Here is a 23618-nt window from a genome sequence, read left to right as displayed (position 1 = left end):
AAGATTTTCAGAAAACCTGACTTTTGACCTTGAGGTCAAGGTCACCAGGGCCCTGTTTCAGGAAGCCGGTTTAGAAAACTCAGAGTGAAAAACAATACTCAGGGTTGAGTAACCCCGAACTGTCCAACTCGGAATATTCGGTTTCAGAAAGGCTGATAACAATTAGTTCAATCAACGCGGAGTTGCGTCAACCCCAAGTGAAGCGCGCGGACGAGGATACATAAAGCCCTGATAAGCGGAGCACAGATTAAGCGAGTCACCATGGAGACGGAGGGAAAGAAGGCGCGGTCAATGTATTTCACAGCGCTTGAGGCCGAAATTCTGATGGCAGCATATGCCGATAACATGCAAATTCCGCGGAAAAAAGTAACACAGCCACAGCTGCAAAAGAAAGGGAGCGTGCATGGCAAAACATAGCCGACAGAGTCAATGCCTGAGTGTTAATATAAACATTGATCTAGGGATTTCCACCCATTTAACACGTTATTTTATCATATGTTATTTTATTTGTTATTTTATACATTTTATGTTGTGATGTGATGTGAGCGCAGGTGCAACCCAACAGGCCCCAAACGTGCCTGGCAGCAAGTAAAAATGAAATATAAAAATATAGTCCAAACAGGTAAGGTGTAATTGTATTATGAGCCATAGTGCTTGGTCTGTTTGTCCGATGTAAATCAATTGCAGTTAGAGGCTACATTAATTTTCTGTCTGTAAGCACTTATTGAAATTATCTGAGCACATTACAAGTACATATTTGCTTACTCTGTATGCTCAAATGTGGCCCGTTATAGCCAACAGAAAAAAAGCGGAGGCCCGAAAAACAGGTGGGGGTCCTCCACCACCACCACTCACAGAGGCTGAGCAGTTGGCCCTCAGCCAAAACAGTGGGCGCCCTGTGGCCGAAGGCATCTCTGCGGGGACATCCTCTGAGTCAATAACCCCGCAAGACACAAGTGCCTACATAGGGGGTAAATTCAAAATAATACATGATGTGCATACATCCTTTCTTCACAGTCACCTTTGCAGTGCTACTCATTCATTTGATAAACTCTTTACCATAATGGATTATTTTGTAGTGAAGTTATTTTCCTACTGATTTTGCCTTCCCTCAGTCTTGGTTGTCTTTGAGAGCATAATGACAATGAAGTGTAAGGTGATTGGTATGTTTGTTAATTGCCATTTGGTCCCTTGTAAGTTATAAGTGACCTGTATAAACCTCATATTCTATCAGTTGATGGTGGTGGTGTACTGCATCTGGTGCAGCCTCCTGTTGAGCCAGACCAACATGCAGTTGTGAGTAATACTCCACAGATTATATGAGTTTACAGTAGAACAGCAATGTTGTTTATTTCTTTACTACAGGAAAATAATGAAGAAACATTGACAGCTGTTACAGAGGAGGAAGCAACAGAGACACTTTATGAGGTTTACATCTTTTAATACTTTGTGTACAGGAAATACAGGCGACCAATAAAGCCAGTTGAACAAAAAATCTGTTTATTCTTCTTTCAACATGTTGAGGTGATGGGTCAAAAGAAATGATTGTGACATATGGTGTCTCTGACTGCGCTTCCATCTTGTATGTCCGTGGGAGGGTCAGGATGTTCATGGTTTGGATCACTGCTGATGTTTGGTTCAGAAGGACAGTGTTCTCCTCTAATTGTGGCAATGTTGTGAAGAATCACAGATGCCACAATAATGTCACATGCCCTTTCTGGGGTGACCCTGAGTCTTTGCAGGCACTGGAACCGGGCCTTAAGCATTCCGATAGTCATTTCAATTCTGGCTCTTGTCCTGCAATGAGCCAGATTATATCGCTGCTGTGGGCCCGGTTCAGGGTCAGGGTAAGGGGTAAGCAAATAGGGTAAACATGGATACCCCCTATCACCAAGCAAGTAGCCAGTGAACTCTCCTAAGACAGAAGGATACACTTCAGTTCAAATGTCCCTGAAGCAATTGGTCTTTATATATTTTAAAGTATTCTCAACTCACCATGTCCAAATTTTGTGCTCAGTGTACATTCACGGAATATTTGTGAGTCATGGACAGAGCCTGGCCACTTGGCTTCCACATTTGTGATAATGTTGGCAGCATCACATATGATCTTCACAGTGCAGAGAACACAAATTAGCATCCATTACTATAATGAAATAATTTGTTAGTTTGAAATGCTACAGGGAACTATGTACCTGTACATTAATGCTGTGGAAAGACTTCCTGTTCACATAGTCTCCTTCATTTACTGAAGGAGCAATGATTGGAATGTGAGTGCCATCTGTACAGCCAATCACGCCTGGGAACCCTGAAAATGAATGTAAAATTTAAGTAGTAGTTCAAATATCACCACATCATAAATTAAGTTTTGGTCATCCTGATACCTGCAATTTTGTGGCATCCCTCTTTGATAAATCTTGTGGGTCTATGACCGGGGAACACCACAGACGAGTACAGGAGACGTTTCAGTGCAACTGTAACATTCCTGACTGCCCGACAGACGGTAGCCTTGGAAACGTGCTCAGCGTCACCAATATTATACAGAAAGCTCCCGTTTGCAAGAAACCGAAGTGCAATACAAATAATATGTAATGAACTGAGAGCATGTCCGCGATGTGTCACATGCGTAATATATGGCCTGAGGATGTTATCCAAATAAATTATAGATTGTGCTGAGAAACGGTGACGTTCACACAGAAAATCATCAGGAAATGATAAAATGTCCAAACGCGCTCTGATCACTCTCTCCCGGCGGAGAGCTCTGCGGAGAATTTGGGCTTCACGATCTACTGGCTCTTCAAGGAAGTGGCACGCCATGTCCGACACTTCCTACTGTCAGGTTTCCGACAAAGGGGCGGAGACAGTCAGGGTTAGTTGTAGTAAACCTGCTAGGGGGCAGGTTAGCTTCACGGAGTGTGTCGTCATAGTGACTCACTGAGGCTTCATCTGAACTCGCTTTCTGAAACCGAAAACCCAGAGTTTTCGTTAACTCAGGGTATACTTACTCAGTTTTTCCACTAAACCGGCTTCCTGAAACAGGGCCCAGGAATCAAACTCATCTGAGTTTTGTTGGCTGCACCTATTGCATGATTTTGAAAAATCCTACTTCCCTATATTCTATAAGTCCACTTTAAGCACTAACATCTTCAAATTTGCCTTTTGTCTAACTAGCAGTTAAATACCTACAGATATCAATTTTACAATAATATGAATTAAGAAAAAAAAAAAGGTATTTTTTCTATTAATTCTGTTCCACCTCTGATTTTCACTTCTAACATTGTTCCTTTTTCTATGCTGCAGAAAAAGGATGTACTCTCAACATATCTACACAATTAAACAACTTGCCAAAGATTATTAATTAAATTTAATTTACAAGGAAACTCATTTTGGGAAAATAATGGCACACAGTTAACCCCTATCAATTTTTATTCCTATAATTATAGTCCAACTTTAAAGATTTCCTACTGCGTTCTAATGTTCCAGTGTTTGGATATTGATTATAAATATGCTGTAGGTGGGCAGTATTATTACCTCTCAGCCTCAGTTTTCTGCTGTCCTTGGATGATTTCAATCTGAGCGGATATTTGTCAGAGCAGCCGGCAGCAAAGACGACGGCACAAATGTTCCCCGGCAGACAAATGTCACGACAAGTGGTGTAAAACTGTCATTACAGTGATTTATTATAATGAACCATGAAAATAGCCAACCAGTGCAGTGTCTGTGAGTCTCTCCCCTCCACACAAACGTACACTCACACACACAAATGATTTAAAAAAAAAAAAAAAAAGACCAAGTTGAATAGTTGAGGATGGGAGGGTGGAGGGGGTTAGAATAAAATAAAAATAATGCTACAGTCACAGAAACATTCAGCTTTGCCAAGAAGAGTGTTTGTATTTACAACAATATTTAAAAAAACAAAAAAAATAAACAGTATGGGAGCAAATTGTACAAGCATAAAAAAAAAAAAAAAAAAAAAAAGCGAATATGTACAACCTGTTCTTGGTGAAAGCTGGAGTAACCACCTATACATTAAATTACATTTTCTACAAATAACCATTGATATTCAAAAATAAACCGCTAACATCCTACCTGTGGGCCAGACCACCCAGCCTACCTCAGAAGACACTCGTTTTTACATGAAATCTCACGCACGCTTTGCTTATCTAAGCAGCCACACACACTGAAACACACTCACACACACAAACGAGTTCGGCCTCCTGTGGCAGTGAGGCAGGTTCCCCCGAAACTGGTCTTTTTTTTTTTTTTTCTTCTTCTGAATCTGCAGCGGTGAACAGATATTTGTTGTCAGACAGAGGAATAAAAAAAATATTTGTCTTTTTTTCTTCTTCTCTATACAAAAAGAGCTTTCTCTGCGCTATAATGAACCACTAGATTAAAACAAATAAATGGTGTATAGAGATGACAACAGATGAGTGAGAGGAGGAAGTAAAATGTTTAACTGACAAAGGGGAAAGGAAGAGGAAGGATATAGGCTGGAATGTCCATTGATAAACAAAGTGCCTTACAACGGGAGTCCAAACAAGACACAGAACAAAGATCCTTCCTCTCCATCACAGGAAGGATATTATAAAAACAAACATGGAGGCCAGAGAGAAAAGGGCTATGAGCACCGGGGAGAATCGTCTATCTTTATTTTTATAGTCTGTCTTGAAGATTTATTTCACTGTCCTTTTTTGTTAAAATTTTATGTCTTTTTTGTTTTTCTTAAAAAGTACCCTTTTATCCCACAATCAGCTGTTTTTCCACTGGCCATGTGTACAGGTACATAGAAAACGTATCTACAGCGTATGGTACATGCCCCCTCACGATGAGTTCTCAGGGGCTGCCAGACACCGGCAGCAAGAAGGGGCGGGTCAGTGCCACCCTGTGCTCAGGTACCCCGAGCTGTGGAAGGGGGTCGAGGATGCAGGAGCTCCACGAGTCCCAGAAGGCATCTGGGAGGCAGCGGCCTGAGACTGGCCTTGTTGAGTCTGTTGGGGAGGAGGTGGGGGAGGTGGAGGCAGTCCGGTCTGCTGAAGGGGTGGGGGGTAGGAGGATGGGGGTACTGAAGAGTTCGCTGCAGCACCAGGGTGCATCAGTGCCGGCTGAAACCCCCCTAAGTTCTGATAGTGGTGGGGCTGCATTGGGGTGTTGGTAGAGGGGGCTGGAGGAGGCGGAGGAGGTGGTGGCGGAGGGGTAAGTGACAACAGGGTGCCTCCCGAAGGAGGCGGCTGCTGCTGTTGGGAGGTCTGACCCTGTGGGGGAGGAGGTGGAGGAGGTGCAGTTGTCATCATGAGCTGATGTTGCTGGATAGGAGGTGGCTGCAGGTTGACGTGTAGCAGGGTGGGGCCAGGCATCGGGTGTGGAGGCGGAGGAGGTGGCGGCGGAGGAGCAGCTGAACTCTGATAGTGCACGCTGTGGGGAAGAGTCTGTATCAGGGACTGAGAGCCTGGAGGATAGGGCGGCGTGACAGAGGGTTTAAACCCAGGGAAAGGTCCGGCAGGTGAGGGGCTCTGGCTTGGAAAATAGGCTGTGGAAACAGGCGGTGCTGGCGGTGGTGGTGGCGGTGGCGGTGGAGTGTTCTGTGTATTATACTGCGGAAAAGCACTGGGCCCAGTCTGAGTCTGGGGCTGTGGTTGGTTCTGAGTTTGGGCAGAGAACAGCGCCCTCTGGCTGCGATAGGGCGAACCCTGAACCTGAGGCTTTGGAGAGTGGAGGAGGGACGATCCAGGGTAGTGGACTGGTGAGGAGGGTAACGGGGTGGGGTGAAGCTTTGTCGGTGTTAGCGGGGCCGATTTGGGTCCTGTCGGCTTGCTTGTCGGCTGGCTGGTCAGATTTGGCGTCCGAGGTTGACCATCGCCATCTTCCTCCTTCGATGGCCGACCAGAAGGTTGGACAAGAGGGCCAGGAGAACAGGGCTGCAGAGGAGACGGACAAAAGTAAGCAGAGATGAGTCAAATTAATCAATTTAATCAATGAAACTTTAACAGAAAACATGACTAAAATTAATTAAATTTAATAAAATAAAAAATAAAAATAAACTGGCAATAAAACTGGTGATGATAGCCTGACGTCAACTCACTGTGTGGGTCGGGGTCTTCTGGACACTCGGAGATGCACACTCCCTCATCGAAGGCGTATCTCCACCTTCTGTCTCACCATCTAAAAAAATAAAAATAAAAATAAAAAAATACAAAAATACAAAACAGATCATCATTTAAAAAAAGAAAAAAAACATGAAAAATATAAACAGCTCTGATGGAGACAGATCTGGTTGTATGACCATTCATGGATGGTTTAAAATGCTTGCAACACATTGATAGTAAAAAGCATTTCAATACAAATACATTTAACCACAAGCCACTCAAAACACACTTAAACATTCAACAAAGAATGGCACAGTTCTTTAGTTAAATCTAGATTGTTTAATTCAGGTTATGAGAAAACAAATTACTTTATTATTCCAGGATTTCCTGCACACCAGCTGCCTTCATATTGCAAAAAAATAAAATCCCAACTAATTTTACTCTTACAAAGAAACAAAGCATTCACCACCACTTCACTCACAAACAAACTAAAATAAATAAATAAATAAATAAAAAATAGGGAAATGGGGTAACTACAGTCTTCATGTACTACAGCAGCGCACCCCTCAAACTGCTACAGGTATTTTGGGTGCTGGTTCCTTGAAAAATGTCAGTAAACATGATCAACTACTATTACAAAAGGCTTAAGGGCACTTCTGTACATGCACGAGGAGTTTCTGCCCATGGTAGGCTGTAACATATAGGGTTTGCTTCTCCATCCTCACACCGTACGATTTCCGTTTTCTTACCTGTGTCTTTGTCTTTGCTGAGCAGCAGAGCTCGGTGGTAGCTGCGCTCTCGGGCCTGCTCTACAGAAGTCGACGATGTCCTGAAGTGAAACATCAATAAGAAGACTTTATGTACTAAGGTTTGCTACCATGAATGCAGAGCTTTTTTTTTTTTCTGTTTACACATTTCTCTGTAGTTATCATTTCAACACATTAAAGCACACACCACTGTCCTTCTCCTCCCTCCTTCTCTCCGGTGGACTCTGCCTCCTCGTTTGTCTGTGGCTCTCTTAAAGCTGCGGTGGTGGTGTTGGAGAGAGCCGTGGAAGCAGGAGGTAGAGGAGGCTCGCTGGTGGTCTCTAGAGAGACAGAGAAGGCGTCCACCGCTAGAGGCGGCACAGTGGAAACGGGAGAGCTGCACTCGGTCTTGGAGCCGCTGCGACGGGCTTCGCGTTGACGCTTACGGTATTCTAGCAGGGAAACCTGGGAAGAAGCAGAACCACAAAAACCATTAAGTCAAACCAGTAGAGGCCAGCATTTGAAGAATAATAATTCAACCTTTGGAAGCATCAATACTTCTGGAGTCCCGCTGCCAACCTCATTTGTTTGCAATGTATTGGTACTCTCTCTGCAGATTATATAAGTAACTAGTTATTTTTTCAGACTGTTGACTAATTAACTGTTTGTTTAAACTGTCTGGGGGCAAAATGCATTTACAATCTCATTAAGGGCCATTTAGTGTTTTCAGATAGCTTCTTTTTCATCTCTATAGGTCAGTAATCTCACCTTTTTCTTCTGTGGGGGGTTCTGTGCAGAGCCTCCTCCGTCACCAGCGCTGTCCCCATTCAGCGAGCGTGAGAAGCCAAGAGAACTTCCCTCCTCAGAGCTGGGGTGAAAGAGCTGCCCTTGGCCTTCGCTAAACGAGGGCTGGGAGCCAACCAGTGACCCCGTTCCTGCTGAGGGTCCTGCTGCAGCCTCAGGCCTGAAGGGGGCTGCCAGAGGCTCCAGAGTGTGGGAGGGGGTGAGGTCCCTTAAGTTTGAATTGACTGGAGAGAAGTTCAGGCCAGCTGGTGCAGTCGGGCCCCTCTCTGGGCTTTTTATCCAGCCAGAATAAGAGGAAGCACATGCTTCTGTAGACAAGGGAGCCTCACTGGTGCTTTCTACACCCCCACTATCAGGCCTGTCCTCTCCACAGTCCACCGACTCAGCAGGTGGAGGCTGTGGACTCTCTGGAACTGACACCTTGGCTTCTGACGGGAGTCCATCTGAACTAGGAACCTTGATGCAGGGAGAGGACGCCAACGAAGGAGGACGATCGGCCTGGGTGAGAAGCAAGGGATGAAAACACAACATGAACACTGATGAGGCATAACACTAAGAACATGTCTGCTTAACAGACTTAAATTGACATTATGTTTTGGATTACTGGTTTATGTTTGGATGTAGCTGGACATTTTTATTATAGAAAAACTATTACAGCAATACTACCACATTTTCAGATAGTATAATACTGGAACTGAGGGAGACTGATGGTTAAAGTCATTTCCAAATGAAATATATTAGAGGTATGATCTTACCTCCTGCACACAGGGTTTTCGGTTGACCTCTGGTGAGTTCTCCCCTGAAGATTCATTCTGTGCAACCACAAACACACTTAGCCACTTTTTCTTCCTCATGTAAACAAACATGTAACGTTTACAGGCTTATGCATAAACACAGCTTTACCTCCTGAGGGGCATTAAGCGTTGGCGTTGGGGTGCTGGGCAAGGGCTCCATGCTTGGCTCCTCTGTTCGGGGACGTGGAGGGGTGGCCATTAAGGCTGGTGTCAGCAGCGTCTCCAACTGTTCTGTCCGGGTGGGCGTGGCACAAGGGGAACCGTAGGGCGTTGAGCTCTCAGACATACAAGCGTCCAAAGGACTCAACCTTCGCTTTTTCAAAGGAGTGGGCAACTCTGCAAGATGTCAAAATGAGCATGGCATCTATGATTTAAAGTTGGCTTGATTATTTACTGTTATTAAGACTGGTTTCCTTTACCATCATTGAATAAATGCACAGTTTTCTTTGTTAGGTTTGTAGTTTAAGTGGCATTAGATTGATCTGTTCGAACCCAGACTTACCTGGTAGCGAGCAGATGCCATTATAGGGTAGGGGGCTGTCTGAGTCTCCGTTAATGGAGGGGCTGAGGGGGCCTTCACCGGGCATGAGAAGACTTGGCCGTCTGCCTGGGCTGGTGGAGCCTTCCTCCTCTAGAGCTTGCTTCAACCATCGCTGTAAAAACAGAGCCATTATAACAAAGAGAAAGAGTGCACAGGAGACATTCACAACAGTTTCAAACATCTAGTGGCAGGTATATCTACTTAATATTGTAATAAAAATATAGAAACTAACCTAAATGGTCATGGTATTAATCAAGTTACCTAGATGGTGTGTAAAAGGAGAGAAGTTTCTAATTTCAAGCTTAAAAAAACCCCAAAAAACCCCAAAAAACAAACAAACCCAAAAACCTCTCCTTATTCATTTAGATAGGGGCAAAATAAGTACCTATAGGTTTTAACAAGATAGCTGCTGAATGATAAATTCTGCTTCTAGACGCACTTTAGTAAAGGAGAATATAAATTCAGCAACTTATTAAAGGAAGCTTCTAAATAAAGCAGCTAAACAGTGACAGTCCTGTCCCTCGATAATATTCTGGGCGACTTCAAATGAGTTCATCCCACTGGAAACTTTTTGATGCATTCACGGAGACGGAGTTAACAAAGAATGGAAGAAATTCAAAGGCTGTGGCATTTTGGGAAAACTTAGTTATTTCCTATGTAAACAAAGATCTACTTTCCAAATCTAGCTGTTTAAGTTTTTCCCATGAGCATCAAAGAAAGGCAGGATTGCTTTTAAAAGCAGAAGTCTGTACCTTCTTGCAGGAACCAGTGGTTGGTGGCATTTCGGGTAGTTCTCGGGAACGCCGTCTCCCGGTGGGGACCCCGGGAGATGTGGGGCTGCGGTTTGCCAAGAACGGGGACAAAAAGCGGACATAGTGTTTGGGCGTGCTGTAGACCTGCTGGGAGCAGGCCAGGCCTGGCAGGGCGTTGAGCTGCGTGGCCAGCACTTCAGGGTCACTGCTTATTCTCAGTGGCCTTTCTGGGACTGGTTCTGGTGTTCGTACAGCACCACGGTCCTGCTGTTTCTCGCCTACCCACTCATTCACAAAGTGCTGTGGAAAAGAGTTTGAGAAGATGTAAAAATTCTAAAGGGTTCCTGAACATTTTTTAAAAAGCCAGAAATATGTTTCATATGCAGAATTAGACATGTGCCTGTACCTTTTTTGTTCTGAAAGTCTTGCTCCCTGTTCGGTTTCTGTCAGGTGCAGGTGAGCTGCTGTGCGGAGGACTGGTGTCGGGTGCTTGTGTGGAGATGGCCTCCGGCTCTGGCACAGTGGGTGTTTCTCCTTCAGGGGCTTCATTGGTCACAGGCTCCACAGACTCAGTTGGAGAGCTGGGAGGCAGGTCAGAACAAGTGCTGATAGTGCGAGCTCGTCGCCGCTGTTGCCCAATGTGAGTACGATTTCTTGAGAAACTTTTCCTGTTCCTCGTGCCTTTAACTTTGGCTGGCTTTAGACCTGGCTCCTCTTTTACTTCCAGAAGTGGCTATAAAAAACACATTTGAGAGTTCAATAACATCACATTTGAATACATAAATCTCTTAAAAATCTGACAATAGCTTGCTCCAAACAAAAACACAATTTTTTTATAGTACAGCTCAGAAGAAGCATTTGTGCCAACATCAATTAAAATATAAATAAAAGTAAAGTTTTTTGTTTTGTTTTTTTTGTTTTTTTTGTTTATCTGTGCTCTGACCTGGATAACAGCTGGCGAATCTGCCGTCTCTGGTGTGGCTGGAGGCTCCTCCTTAATGTCACTGCGGCCCCCAACCTCGGACTTTATGCTGCCGATTCTCTCCAGCGCCTGCTCCCGTCGTTTCTCTCTCTTCTCCATTCGGGCAAAGGCTTGCAGGATGGCCTCCATCTTCCTCTCCTCTCGTGTCTGCAGAGGGTTAGATGTGGGGCATGGAGGAGGGGCGAGGGAGAGGAAGAGAGTGCGCATAGATTAGTTCATGGAGTACTACTCCCCAGAGGTAGCAGTGCAACTGGTTAATGTGTGCTACGCAGCGAAAAGCATTTCTATCTGAGTGCAGAGTGCCATATGCAGAGCCAAGTAGAAAAAAAAAAAATGTCCCTTCATTTTCACAATAAGAGCAACCAAAAGAGGAGATTGGAGTGAGAGAAAAATGTAGGAGAACAAGGTGTTTTAATTTAGCTTGTACGCAAATAAATTTCCCCAGGTCCTTATAAAGAAACCATAGCTACCTCCACCTAAAACAAAGCACTCCATCATTACTCAAAGCACACTTTTGGAAAGGAAAAAAAAAAAAAATTTTTTTTTGCCTGCATAGGCTAAAGTTTGCTGTAAAGACAGGACTGTTAGTACGCTTTTAACTCAGTCAATCACCACTACGAGGTTGGTAGATGGGTGGGGTTGGCCATGTATGGGTCAAGTTTACCTCCTTGATTTTCAGTCCCCTCCAGCACGAAGCCGCCCCGACAGGTAGATGGGACTGCTCCGCTGGGTTGGCCTGAATGTTTAATAAAGAAACAGCCCAGTTTAGAAGAGACATGTCCCACCTAAACAAGGCTTCACTAAAAATGGACATGACTGGACTAAAGGATCTCTAATCATCTGGTGAAATTTTTCCAGCGCTAAGGTTACCTAGTAATATGCAATAACACTATGCAGGATATTTACAACTATAGAGCATCTTCAGGAATGCACTAACAATGCCAGGATGTAATTGCCCTTTTCAAAGCAGTGAGAAAAACATTGGTGCCACTCCAAACCCATAGTCTAAGACCCCAAGGTCATGCAATTCCACTTGTGGCTTCTTTGGAGCTTTGGCTTCCAAATACAAGGCGTCGACAAGTATTCAAAAATTTAGGAACAATCTCTTATAGCAGGACTCCTGCTGTAAACCAAAATCTTCACAGAATTTCCTAAGAACTAAGTTTTACAAAAACAACAACAACAAAAAAACACTACAATAAAAAGGCACAGGTCTTTTAATTCCTTCTACCAAAAGCTGGGCATTCACTACAATCACTGACCAGCAGCTTATTACACCCATCTCACAAAGAGAGTCACAGCACATCATTTGACATATTCTTAAAATCTTGATCTTTAAAGTGAGATTTAAGGTCCTGCTTGTCTGGTTGTGAATTACTGGACTTCAATCACATGTGTTTGCTTTTTGTAGGGCTGCATGCAAACAGTGGCACCAATGGCAATGATGCTGTATGTAGGCAGAATATTGATCGGTTGAAGTTTGGCTCGAGTAGTAAAGGAAACAATAGCGGAGTTCCCCACAATGAGGAAGAACAAACCGCAGTGGTAGTAAAGGGTTATTTTTAAATGTCCAGTTTCTTTGTATATTCCGACTTCTATCACAGAGGCTAAGCTAAAGGAGCCCTAACAAAAATATAAAGAAAGGGGGAGCCCATGTTAGCAATGATTTGACATTTTGACTCTTCCCACAGGCAACAGAACACCAAGGGTGAAGTGTTAGTATACATAAAATATCTAAAGAGCTGGGGTAGTAGGAAGACAACATAAACCCTGGTTGCCCTTTCCACCAATAGAACTTTCAGTAAGAGCTTAAGCAGGCAAGATATTTCTCTCCCATGCAGCATCTCCACCACACAGATTTAAAAATGACCACGCACACCTACTACGCTTGTGACCGTCAGTGTGCAAATGTATGCTTCTTTGCTCGAGCAGGGTGCCCTCTTCTGCCATGTTGCATAGAAGGCAGCTTATTGGATCTCCCGTAGTCAATAAGGCCTCGGCAACAGGGCTCTACCCTCTGCAGTCACTCCCTCCATCTATCCATCCATCCATCCATCTCTCTGGCCAATTATAAGAACTGTACCTTAGCCAAAGATGAGTCAGCGATTTACACCTTGGGTCTACCATGTGAAACGGAGCTGACTGCAGGGTAATTTCCTGTGTGTGTGTGTGTGTGTGTGTGTGTGTGTGTGTGTGTGTGTGTGTGTGTGTGTGTTTGATCCCATCTCTCGGGGACATACGACCATTTGGCAGAGAGAGTGGTTGAACCCGTAACAGGCCATTTCAATCTCATGGCTACAATGAAGGTGAGAAGAGAGCTCTACTCAAACTGTAATACACACTGGGGGATAGTTTCAGTGTGCATAAAGACACAATACACTGGCAAGGTTGTCAACAGGCATGCGGCACTGCAGGCCTGTTCATGTTCTCACATGGTGAAGGGGCAAAAAAGAAAAAACAGGCAACAAATGAGAAAATAAGCGTAATGACAGACAAGCACAAAGCCTCAGCGCTGTGAGAAAAGGGGAAAAGTCAAAGCTGAAGGAGGGAAAGCACAGTGGGTTTGAACAAAACAGCAACAGATGCACCGATAATAGTGGGAGCACTAGCAGTAGATGAATGGTGAAGGAGGAGGCTGGTTTTATGGAGGAGAGGTAGAAGACAGCTGCTCCTATCCAAGCCCTTAGCAGACAAATAGTTAAGTCCACACCCAGAGCAACAGGGGACAGTTTTTATTTTTGCTCTTTCTGCTGGGTGGTAGCACGGCAGCGGGGGAGGGGGGTAAGCTGTAGCCCCTAGCTTGGCACACTTACCATCTTCCTCCTCCTCTCTGCAATCTGCTCCTCTGACTCCATCTCTACTTCATTGCTAACGGAGGTTTTGTCTTCTAGATCCTCAAATAACTCAGGATCCTGTAAGAGGAGGGGAGAGCGGGGTATGGCGCTTTATCATGGCTGATCATTCAGTCTGGCTACAGACTAGAAGGAGACAGGTAAGAGTGGAGGAGAGGTGAGGTGAGGGAGAGGCTGAGGAAGAACTTTTTAAAGATACGCTTAGATAGGTGGTTGGTCTGTGCACATTACACAACTGCTAAGTGGCCTTCTTGAAAGTTATGACTTTATTAGCACCCCCTTATTAAATTATTGGTGTAGCAGCTTGAATATTGTCATGTCCATTGGGTATCATCATGATATTAAAACCTCCTATGTCTTACTGGGACAGGTCTACTCATGTTTCTGCATTTCTGAAAGCCTGAGGCAGTCCTTTCTAATTCAAATGGAACTGGTTTCTAAACCAAATATTCAAGTCACAAATAAGATTTCCCTGAATCATGAACTCTAAAATAATTTCCACAACCGATAACAAATGAGACTTTTGTTACCGTCGGCGCCTCTGCTTGTGTTACTACTGCACATCTCTGCCAGACCAGTGGAACAAAAGTGCAGTAAGATATGGTCTGTATAAGGAAAAAAAATTAGCTGGGAGGGGACAAAAGTGGATGCATAACAGGGATGATGGGAGAGGAAAAAAACTAAAAAAGGGAGGGAACTAAACAGGATGTACAATAACAAAGAGTGACTAACAATGGAAAACACATGCACAGACCAAAATAAACCACATGCATGGACTATAAGGGTGAGTGCATTTTAACAGAATAAATCTAAATTAAGAAGTGTTAAAAAGGGTGACTGACACCAGGCATGTTTTGCGCACCGTACATTAAAAAGTAATCTTGCCTGGTTGTTTGAGATGGAGAGGCGGAGAGGAGAGAGTTTTCTCTGCTTGCTGTCGCCTATGTTCTTGCCCTTCCCCTCGCCGTCCAAACCCACGTTCTGGTTCTGGGCCTGGTCGTCCCGTGCCAACTCCTTGTCCTTCCGATTCCCTCTGCGTCTGCCTCCAGAACCCAGGTTCTCTGTGGGCTCTAGGTTGTGCTTGAGCACCGGGCACTCCTGGTTCCCCTTCACACAGGCACAGTCCACCTTGTATTTACTACAAAAAACAAACAAATAACCCAAAGCAAACAAACAAAAACAGGAGAAATTTAGTGAAACGATCTTGTCTTGCTAGCAAGCAATTGCCAGTTTTACTCCTTAACACTTACCAGCTGCCATAGTCAAAATCAAAACCGATTGTGATCTCTGTGCCCTTGGATATCGGCCGCAATGAGTAGATGTATAAATGTAACATGCCGTCCTCAATGACATGACGCACCTGAGGGACGTTCAGAAGAGTATTGGTAAAAAATAGCGCTTGCAACTATGGATAAGAGTTTTGGTTAATTAAGTGAAAAGAAACAAATTATTAAGCACTTTTGAATGTTACATACTTCAGCATTGGGAGTACAAGAGCGGCGAATGAAACGTGCTTCGTTTCCAAAGCTGCGAGCGTCTACACACATCTCCAGTCCATCAAATTTTGAATAAAATAACACAAAAGGGTATGGCCTGAGGAGAAAAGCAAGGTCAAAGGATGAGTGGGATCAATGCACACAAAACACCTCAATTTAACATCTTAAATCATCTGCCATTACATTAAGAGTTAATTTATTTGACCTGCACTAAAAACGAAGTTGCACTCAATTTAGATTGAGACAAATCCAAGAGGGAAAACCCTTTTGACTCGTGACAAGCTTCCTAACCTCTTGAAGAAGTATCCGTTGGCCTCAAACTGCTGTCGAAGCATGAACTTGCCCCTGTACTCAATGATGAGGGAGTCTGGGGCCAAGTCTCGCACCGCCTTGAGGATCTTCTTGTTCTTCTGAACTTGACTCTGGGAGACACAAACCGCCTGACATAAACAAACATCTTGAATTACATGTGAACCCCAAGAGGGAAAGCTAGTGCTGCAGACTGCTAGAGACAAACAATGTGTTTGGGTGTTATCATATTTGTGTTACCAGTGGAGATTCACTCAGTGTGTATATTTGTACCTCTACAGGGGGTTTGAAAGAGGCTGGGTGCGTGTTGTATGCCAGACTCTTGCCGTCGCCTTGTTCTTTAACACGCAACAGGACCTGAACATCCTCAGTGTACTGATTACTGCTGGCCTCCTCGTAACGCTCCATCCACGTTTTGATCTTGTTCTCCCACAGAGACGGGTGCTCTGTTGGCTCCTGTTCGGGAGCTGCACCCTGAGAAAAACAGTACAAATGTGACTCACAGCTCAGATTTAACAGGAGCATTCTGGATTCTGGAAATGGTGGACGTGAGAGTGTTCTGTAAGTTTACCTTTACTCTAGAGGATTTTCTGGACCCCTCTCGAAAGGCCTTTAAGGTAATTAAATAAATTAAAAGTGTGAGGTTAATCGGCATTCCAAACAGGTGTTTGTAAAATATTAATTTTGTAAGTGAATGAGTAAACGTTGACCTTTTTAGCTCGAGCAGAGGACGCTGGAGGCTCTTTTTCACCACTCTTTTTGCGCTTTTTATCAGATTGCTTATTGCCAAGGCGTCCAGTGGTGAGGGTGATGGTGGTAGGCGTGTGCTGGAAGGTGGAGTAGAGCTCTAGCGGAACCTCATCTCCACTCTCTGTAGCACTGGTGTCCCCGTCTGAATGAGCAAGCGAGTTATTAGGAGTCAGGCAGGGAACAAAGAAAGTGACACACACAAAGATATAAAAAGCTACACCTGCTTCGGGCAAAACAAAAGCTAATCGTGTCATACTAATGGAAGACAAGGCTTGCTACATCACAAACTAAATTGCAGTTTTCTGCTTGACCTGCAGGTGTCAGTACATCCTGCTCTCAGGCAGAATTATATCTGGCTGTCCTGCAGGGGGAGGAGGCTGCACCCTGACACAGCTTACAACCTGCTTTACTCTGTAATGAGCTGGCCATTTACTGCAGCAAGGAAGCCAGTAAAAGCAGAACTGAAACATCTATCTGTGGGTTCTTGCTTCTAACGCCTCATAGTTCAGCTCTCAAAATAATCTAGTTTCTCTAGGTTTTCTTTTTGTGAATTACTGCAACTGCATTGAGATTTTTGTCAACAGAAATTTTTTTAAAAAAGTACAAGGGTAATGGGAAATGTTGGGAGCTTTATAAATGTGTTCCCTTACCAGATAAAGACTCTCTTTTACGGGTCTGCAGCAGGACGGCCCTCTCTCTATCGAGGTGTCGAGGTTGGCAGCGTTCACACAGGTAGGTCTCAGGAATGTTCTGTCTGTCAATGCCCATGCAGTCTATGTGCTGCCAGGCACTAAAGGGAAACGTTAAGGAGTTTTAATAAACCTTCAAGTCACATTTTCGTTCCCATTAACCACATGAAGTTACAGAAAACTGATCTAGTGAACACAAGGAACAAAAACAGGCAGCTAGATGAAAGAGGCCTGAGTCAATACTAGTCAAAGCTTGTGACTACTTGTGTCTCACCTGCACTTGTCACAACAGATCATGTAGCCATCGTCATGGGTGAAGCCACAGATGCAACGGGTGATGTCAGCCCCGTAGCTGCCATCCTCTGAGGTGCTGAGTGTGGTGCCCCTGGACGCTTCGTCCTGGCCCCCTGGAACAAACAGCCCCCCCTCTCCTTGTCGGATCAACATGGAGGGGGGTGGGGAGGCTGGCGGTGTAGGTGGGGGCCGCGCCCCATAGTTGTGGTCCTGAGAGAACAATTGAAAATGTACCTTTCATGTGATATAGGTAAACGTTGCTTATCAAAATAGTTTAGTTTACAAAACAACGTTGCCACAATGGGCATGCACTATCACTGGCAACAGAAAATTACCTCTACAACCAACACACTACTTAGCAAATTAAATGTTTAGTCTTTTTTAGGCCAAGATGTGTTAGCAACAGGTTTAGTAAGGTCCAAAGCAAAGGTTTTACAGCCCTGACTTAGTTGTTTCAGTTTCCATTTTATAGCATCTATAGATCATTTAATGACCAAACAATGAACAAAGTTCTATGTACTATTTTAAATATCCTAAAAAGATTAAGAATGTCAATTAACCAACAGCAAATCAGTTTCACTCAATGACTGAAAAAGACAGAGGTTTATGTGTTATAATTGCATTTTCCCCCTAATATCCAAACAGCCTGCCATGTCCTCCTTCCTCTGATGCCTTATGACAAGGAAGCAGTCAATATTGGTCTGTTTTCTGGGTTTCTTAAATCCTCGGGACAAGCATGTTGTGCTGCCTTTAAACCCAAACACTGCTGCATCAGTGATCTAACATGACCACCTTTCTTTAGTCTGTTTTTATCTTGGCAGCTGCTGCCATTATTTGTGTTCGTTTGACTGACAATGATTTTTTTTTTTTTTTTTTTTTTAAAGAAGCGTTTACACTCATTAATGCTTGTGTTGTATAAGAAACAGCATGAAAGCATGTACTGAAAGCAATATTTTCCTTGTTCACTGTAATTCTCCTGCTCAAGGTTTGCAGGTTATCTGTATAAGTTTGAGGAAGGTGAGGAAAGAGGTGTGTGTGTGTGTGTGTGTGCTTACAGCATAAGGCAGGCCTATGTAACTGTGGGAATGGTGCGAACTGCTACTGTAAATCTGGTGTGGGTAGCTCGACTTTTCCACCACCACAGGGCTGGCCTCCACCGACTCTGGTCTTTAAGACAGAAACACAAACAAAAATTTGGTTAAGAGCTGAAAAGCAAAGTAATTCAAGGACAGTTTCCTTACAACAGTCTTAAGGATGTGTCTGCATCTGGGTAGCTACTGGTGGTGACACAGAGGTTACAGCTGCCAGAGGAAGGCCACTAAACTGTACCACCACAGTGTGTGCTATAATGTCACCTTATCCGGGCTCGTCAGGCCTGAGAGCCCCACATAACTGACGTTTTAATCCCTGAACCCACATCTGTAAGTCAGACAATCATCAGAAAACACATGCTATCCGTCACTCACACAAAACACACACTTGCACAAGTTCGTTCCTACCAAACCAGTCGATCCACTTTTCTGCCACGTTCAGTGGTGAAGAGAGAGCCTGTTTGACCGTTTAGGACCAACCCACCCTTATTATGACATGATTAATCTGTTCTTCAGTTGCTCTGTGGAAGAGGGAAGTGGAACTGGCAAAACGGATGACATGAGACAAGACGGTCCAGTATGAAAGAGGGGAAAAGAAAAGAAAAAAAAGAGAGGGAAGAAGAAGAGGAAGAGAGAAATACCAGTGCAACATACTGGATAAACAAGATGCATTTGAGATACGGACTGTTTAAGCTATGGTGCCGCAGCTATTTGTTTCAGCTCGATATCCACATGAGTGAATGGCTCAGTCATGTGAAAACACATTTGATTCAACTCTTCCCAGAGCAAGGTGTAGAAAACTGCTCAAAGGTCATAAAGACAAAGTTTTTTACTCTGCTCTCTCCAAGCTACAAAAATATCTAGGCAAAATACAATAAAGATGCTCAATAAGCATAAAGAACTGCCTCATATGGAGCTATTTTAGCAGCAAAGACAATGAGCACCCTGACCAGGCCATGTGAGACTCTGACTCTATAACCACGTTATTTTGAAGCTCGCACTCAGGTTAAAAAGCACACTAGAAAGAGCCAAGGCAATTAGGAGATACAGTGAATAATTATATAGCTTGAACAAGTACTTAAAAACACCCCTTAAAGTTCCCTTTAAACAGCCAGTCCCCAAGGCAAGCTGGTGATACGGTACCTGTGGGAGCCCTTCTCAGCCCTATTGCTCCTTTTGCATGCCGAAAGAGCACTGTGCAGCACTTCCTGTGTGTACTGCCACTCAACTATTCACTGTCAAAGTGAAAACGTAAAGTGCATGCTTCAAGTACAGAGGCGGGCCCAGTGTAAGAGGGGTGTGTATGCGTACACAACAGATTAACTGCCACAGATTAGGTTTGCAGAAAGACAGAACATATATACCTGGGTGCAGTTGGTTCACAAACTTTCTTCCATCAATGATTAACCAGATCAAAGTCTACACTTTATAATAAAGAGATGTGGGTGTGTATCACTCAGAGGAGGAAAGAAGGATTTTATTATTTTTTTTCAACAGGTTGAAGAGAGACACAGGTGTTACAAATTAGTCTGGGAGGGGAAAAAAATATCAAGATAATGACAAACGAGGCAAACAAGTGAGCGAGCCTGTTCTGTGGGAAGGAAGGAAGCATGTTTGTGTGTGTGTTTGTTTCTGTATGCGCATAATTGGTGGGTTTGTATTATTCATACATTTACTCTTGAACAAAACTGAAAGTAAGTAGGGAATACCTTTTGGACTTTTCAGTTTTTATTTCTTAAAAATGGGTTATGCCATGAAAATTAGAACTGTTAATTTCATCCAGGACAGAGGGTTTGAAAACCTTCTTCCTGACCAAAACCATCCCCCACGGCATGTCGTACAGGTTGAAGAGAGACCGGTAATAGATAAATTACCTGTCAAAATAAGTAATAGATAAGGTAACAGAAAAAGTGTGTTCAATTGAGTACCAGAAAAGTACCTGGTTTTTCAATTTTCCATTATACGTTCTTCTCTGTAACTGATTTGCCATTTATCTTAAGTCACCTCAGATTTTTCCATTCAGGTGTTTAACTGGATAAGTTATTAGATATATGAATCTAATTCTGTAAACTAAAAGAAACGAAAAGCTTTTTAAAAAAAAACAAAACAAAAACCAATAAGCTTTTATGTAGCCTGCAAACAAAAACAAGTTTGACGCCGCTGAATTACAGGCACTGTGTGCATATATGTAGTGGGAGGACTGCAGATATACAGTCCAATAATCCGTGACTGCCTGCCTGCGCACAAGAACAGATGAAAGAGGGTGGAATGAGGAGAGAATTTTTGTAACAAAGTTTAACTTAAAGGTGGCAGTTAGCCATTTTCTAGTTTTGCCTAAAAGAACGCCACAAGTGTAAAATAAATAAAAGCATGGAGAGACAATATCATTTAGAAGATGAACATCTGGTGCGAGACTGTAAAGAGGCAGAGTGGACAAGCAGAGTGAACATGAGAGAGCGCAACAGCAGGGAGAGGAAAGAGAGCAGCCCCCGAAACGCCACCGGCAACGCCTTCACTCCTAAAGAGCTCCTGCTTGCTACCATGGCAACACTACGTATTCTGTCAGCAGCGTGTATGCGTGCGCTGGGCTCTGTGTGTGTCAGCGTGGACACACACACACAAATGCATGCACACACACTGCATTGGCCAACAGCTGGTGACACTGCTGCAGATTTGAGGGAGGACGTGGAAAAGACGTGACGCCGTTTCTCGGGCGAGTAGCAGAGGCTGAATATAAAATAAGGAACGTAGCCAAAGTCCTTCCAGAAGTCTTGCCGCTTGGCAGCCATCTTGAAACGCATCTGGGCACTTATTTGGGTGGTCATTTCAAGGCATGATTTAGAGCAATTCTGATTTTGGTTACACCAATTATCTCACAGATTAAATTTAGGAATTTGTGCGGTAAAGATTTAAGAATCCTTGGCAAAAATAATGCTACTGCTCACTTGATTTGATATAAATTATGACCTGAGGTAGGTTAAAATAAATCAAAAGGGTTTAAATTCTTTAATAGCCATTAGGGGGTGATTCCTGTGGGTGCATAAAGACTTCTAGTTGCAGTAAGCACTCTGTGCCCTCAGTAAACACTTTCCTAACCAGTTTATGGGCTCAGTTGCAAGTTTCAGGTCATACTGAAGTGAATAGGAAAGGATGATTATCCAGACGACACTTTTTGGCTAATTAACTGTCGGTCACAAGTCATTAGGCCAATAAGAGTGTGGTTTCGTAGTTGGAGCCACCCCTCTCATCACGTCTGGCAAAAATACTCAGCTCGAGGTTTCAGAAACAGCACAGTGCCTGCATCCATCTTTTATGTCAAACATGTTCCTGACATCTCTACAGAGCAGTGTGAGCCCAACTATGCTGTGCCTCTGGTCCAGACAGGACCTGCACAGCAGCAGGTGGAAGCCCCTTTCAAGCTTGTTATCAGCCTTTGAATAAATCTGCAGCAGGCAGTCGGACACAGAGCACTGACGGACAAAGAACAAGGGAGAGAGTGAAGGCGAGGGGCTTACTCGTAGCCCCGGTGACAGCAGCACTCAGGGGGTGGGGGGTAGCTGGCTGGTGTTGGGGGAGAGACACCATATCTATGCAAGGACCACCTGTCACTCAGGGCAGTGTCCATGGCAACAGGCCCTGCGCAGTGCAGAGAGGAAAGAGGAAGGGAGGGGAGTGAGGGGTAAAAACCATGGCAACACATGCTGTCTGGGTAACAGCTCTGATGAAGGCGACAGTGGTAGCAGCAGGGAGGGGAGGGCTCTCCCTTGTTTTTAAAGAGACAGGATCCCCTGCATAAGCAGATGACGTGTGTTATTCTTTAGTCGTACGCAAACCTCTTGCTTCATTTATTTGACCACAAAACGCCGCGGCAGTGTCCTTGACAAGACTATAAGGAAACCGAGAGGAGGGGCGATAGGAAGCTTGTTGCCATGGCTCCATGCACCATTTCTGCTTCACTGACTGAATGCAGTGCACACATGTGCAAACGTCAAGCTTACAGCATTAGACAAGGATCAGGGAAAAGGAGGAAAAAAAAAAAAAAAAAAAAATCATACGTGGTGCCTCTGTATACTACACACAGTCAGCTTTATAAACAGACTGCACACATACAGTGCAGATTCACATGGTAGATGTAGTTAACTGCTCAACAATGTGAACATCTACAGGAATCAATGACAACACTGAACAGTCCATTAGAGCGCACACTAGAGGGGCCCTGCTTCCTGCAAATTCCTGTCCCATTAACAGTAGCTTTGTAAATATACGAGAAGAGATCTGTCTGGAAAAAAGAATTTTTTTTTTTTTTTTTTTTTTTTTTAAAACAGCAGCTTCAGTTATTACAGAGGGCATGTTGGGGCCCCTGAAAAGGAGAAGGCGACAGACGTGCTCAAATAAAACTATATACGACACAGAGGAGGGGTGTAAGATGAAAGAAAGGAGAGCAAAACTGAGAATGACATTTTGGTGATACAACACAACGAAAGATGGTACACAACAGTGAATAAGAGGAAGTGAGGGGGCATAAAAATGTGCACAGTAGAGGCCTGGTGTTACTCACTCTGAGCCAGCAGCCATGTCCAGGTATGAGGTGTCTGCAGTGTCCACCCCTACTGGGATGACTATGCTCATGACGTTCTCTGCTGATCAGTTCTTGTCCTACTGAGTCCAGAGAAAGGGAGTCCAAAACACTGAGGCATGCCAGCCACAGCACTCATTGCAGACATCTAAGTGCATCCACAAGGCCTGAATATAGAAGGGGGACAAAAAAAAGGAAGGAAAAAAAAAAGAAAAAAAAAAGAGACAATTTATTAGTAAAGTGAAAGTGAGTTTAAACACAGGAAAACTGCATGATCTACCAAACCTGAAATCACAATTCATAGTGAAAATGGGGTATTTCCAACACATGTAAATGTATGATTCACACTTTCAGATGAGCAACGTTTTTCACAGGGAAGTGTTTGCCAGGAATTTCCCCCCTGACAGGGTTACCGAGCTCAGGTTAGTGGCTGATGAAAAGCGAGAGGGGAATGTTTCTGTAAGGTGAAGCCTGAGCCGCCACCAACTGCTGCTGCTGAGTGAACTGCGCTAAAGCGACCTCTGCACACTCTCAGCCATGCATGCAAGAAAGGCCTGCACTGCAAGAAAGCTCCCACAAAGGGGAGCAAGAGAACACATAGCAGTCGACCGCCATGAAAGGAGGGAGAAAAATGCAACATAAAGGCCATTCCCCCCACCCCCTTTTGACTGAATAGAAGTGCTCCGTTTTAAATAAATCTAAAAACTGTAGTGTACTGTATTTGCATGTCCACACACCTACACAGTAGAAAAGTTTAGGTTATAATCTTTTAACGGACATTGAAAAAGCTCCCCAAGTTGAGAATCAATAATTTAACTGTTAGGTGTCAGGCAGGTGTATGTAGTGCAGGAGACTGGCT

General features: G+C 43.9%; 1 protein-coding gene across 8 annotated transcripts in view; it reads right to left on the bottom strand.

Moving 5' to 3' along the window:
- Positions 1-3653: 3653 nt before the first annotated feature.
- kmt2e (lysine (K)-specific methyltransferase 2E) overlaps positions 3654-23618 on the bottom strand; it is a 28565-nt gene continuing 8600 nt past the window's right edge. For 2 of the 8 annotated variants that reach the window (XM_026147491.2, XM_026147490.2), the window contains exons 2-25: positions 22742-22926; positions 18148-18259; positions 17073-17302; positions 16760-16899; positions 16070-16251; positions 15931-15969; positions 15633-15833; positions 15342-15490; positions 15030-15147; positions 14805-14914; positions 14440-14692; positions 13516-13614; positions 11367-11438; positions 10664-10849; positions 10127-10453; positions 9721-10020; positions 8930-9080; positions 8537-8763; positions 8389-8445; positions 7598-8131; positions 7038-7294; positions 6833-6912; positions 6080-6159; positions 3654-5915 (exon numbers count right to left, since the gene is read on the bottom strand). In XM_026147491.2, the coding sequence (XP_026003276.1) occupies positions 4872-5915; positions 6080-6159; positions 6833-6912; positions 7038-7294; positions 7598-8131; positions 8389-8445; positions 8537-8763; positions 8930-9080; positions 9721-10020; positions 10127-10453; positions 10664-10849; positions 11367-11438; positions 13516-13614; positions 14440-14692; positions 14805-14914; positions 15030-15147; positions 15342-15490; positions 15633-15833; positions 15931-15969; positions 16070-16251; positions 16760-16899; positions 17073-17302; positions 18148-18259; positions 22742-22812 (5019 nt within the window). In that variant the 5' untranslated portion in view covers positions 22813-22926 and the 3' untranslated portion in view covers positions 3654-4871. The remainder of the gene's footprint in view (positions 5916-6079; positions 6160-6832; positions 6913-7037; positions 7295-7597; positions 8132-8388; positions 8446-8536; positions 8764-8929; positions 9081-9720; positions 10021-10126; positions 10454-10663; positions 10850-11366; positions 11439-13515; positions 13615-14439; positions 14693-14804; positions 14915-15029; positions 15148-15341; positions 15491-15632; positions 15834-15930; positions 15970-16069; positions 16252-16759; positions 16900-17072; positions 17303-18147; positions 18260-22741; positions 22927-23618) is intronic. The other 6 variants (XM_026147492.2, XM_026147493.2, XM_026147495.2 and 3 more) reach the window with 6 other exon arrangements.

Source organism: Astatotilapia calliptera, chromosome 17, assembly GCF_964374335.1.
Source record: "Astatotilapia calliptera chromosome 17, fAstCal68.1, whole genome shotgun sequence".
Taxonomy (NCBI): Eukaryota; Metazoa; Chordata; class Actinopteri; order Cichliformes; family Cichlidae; genus Astatotilapia; species Astatotilapia calliptera.
Note: the sequence above shows the minus strand (reverse complement) of the source record. Positions and strands in the feature narration are given on the sequence as shown.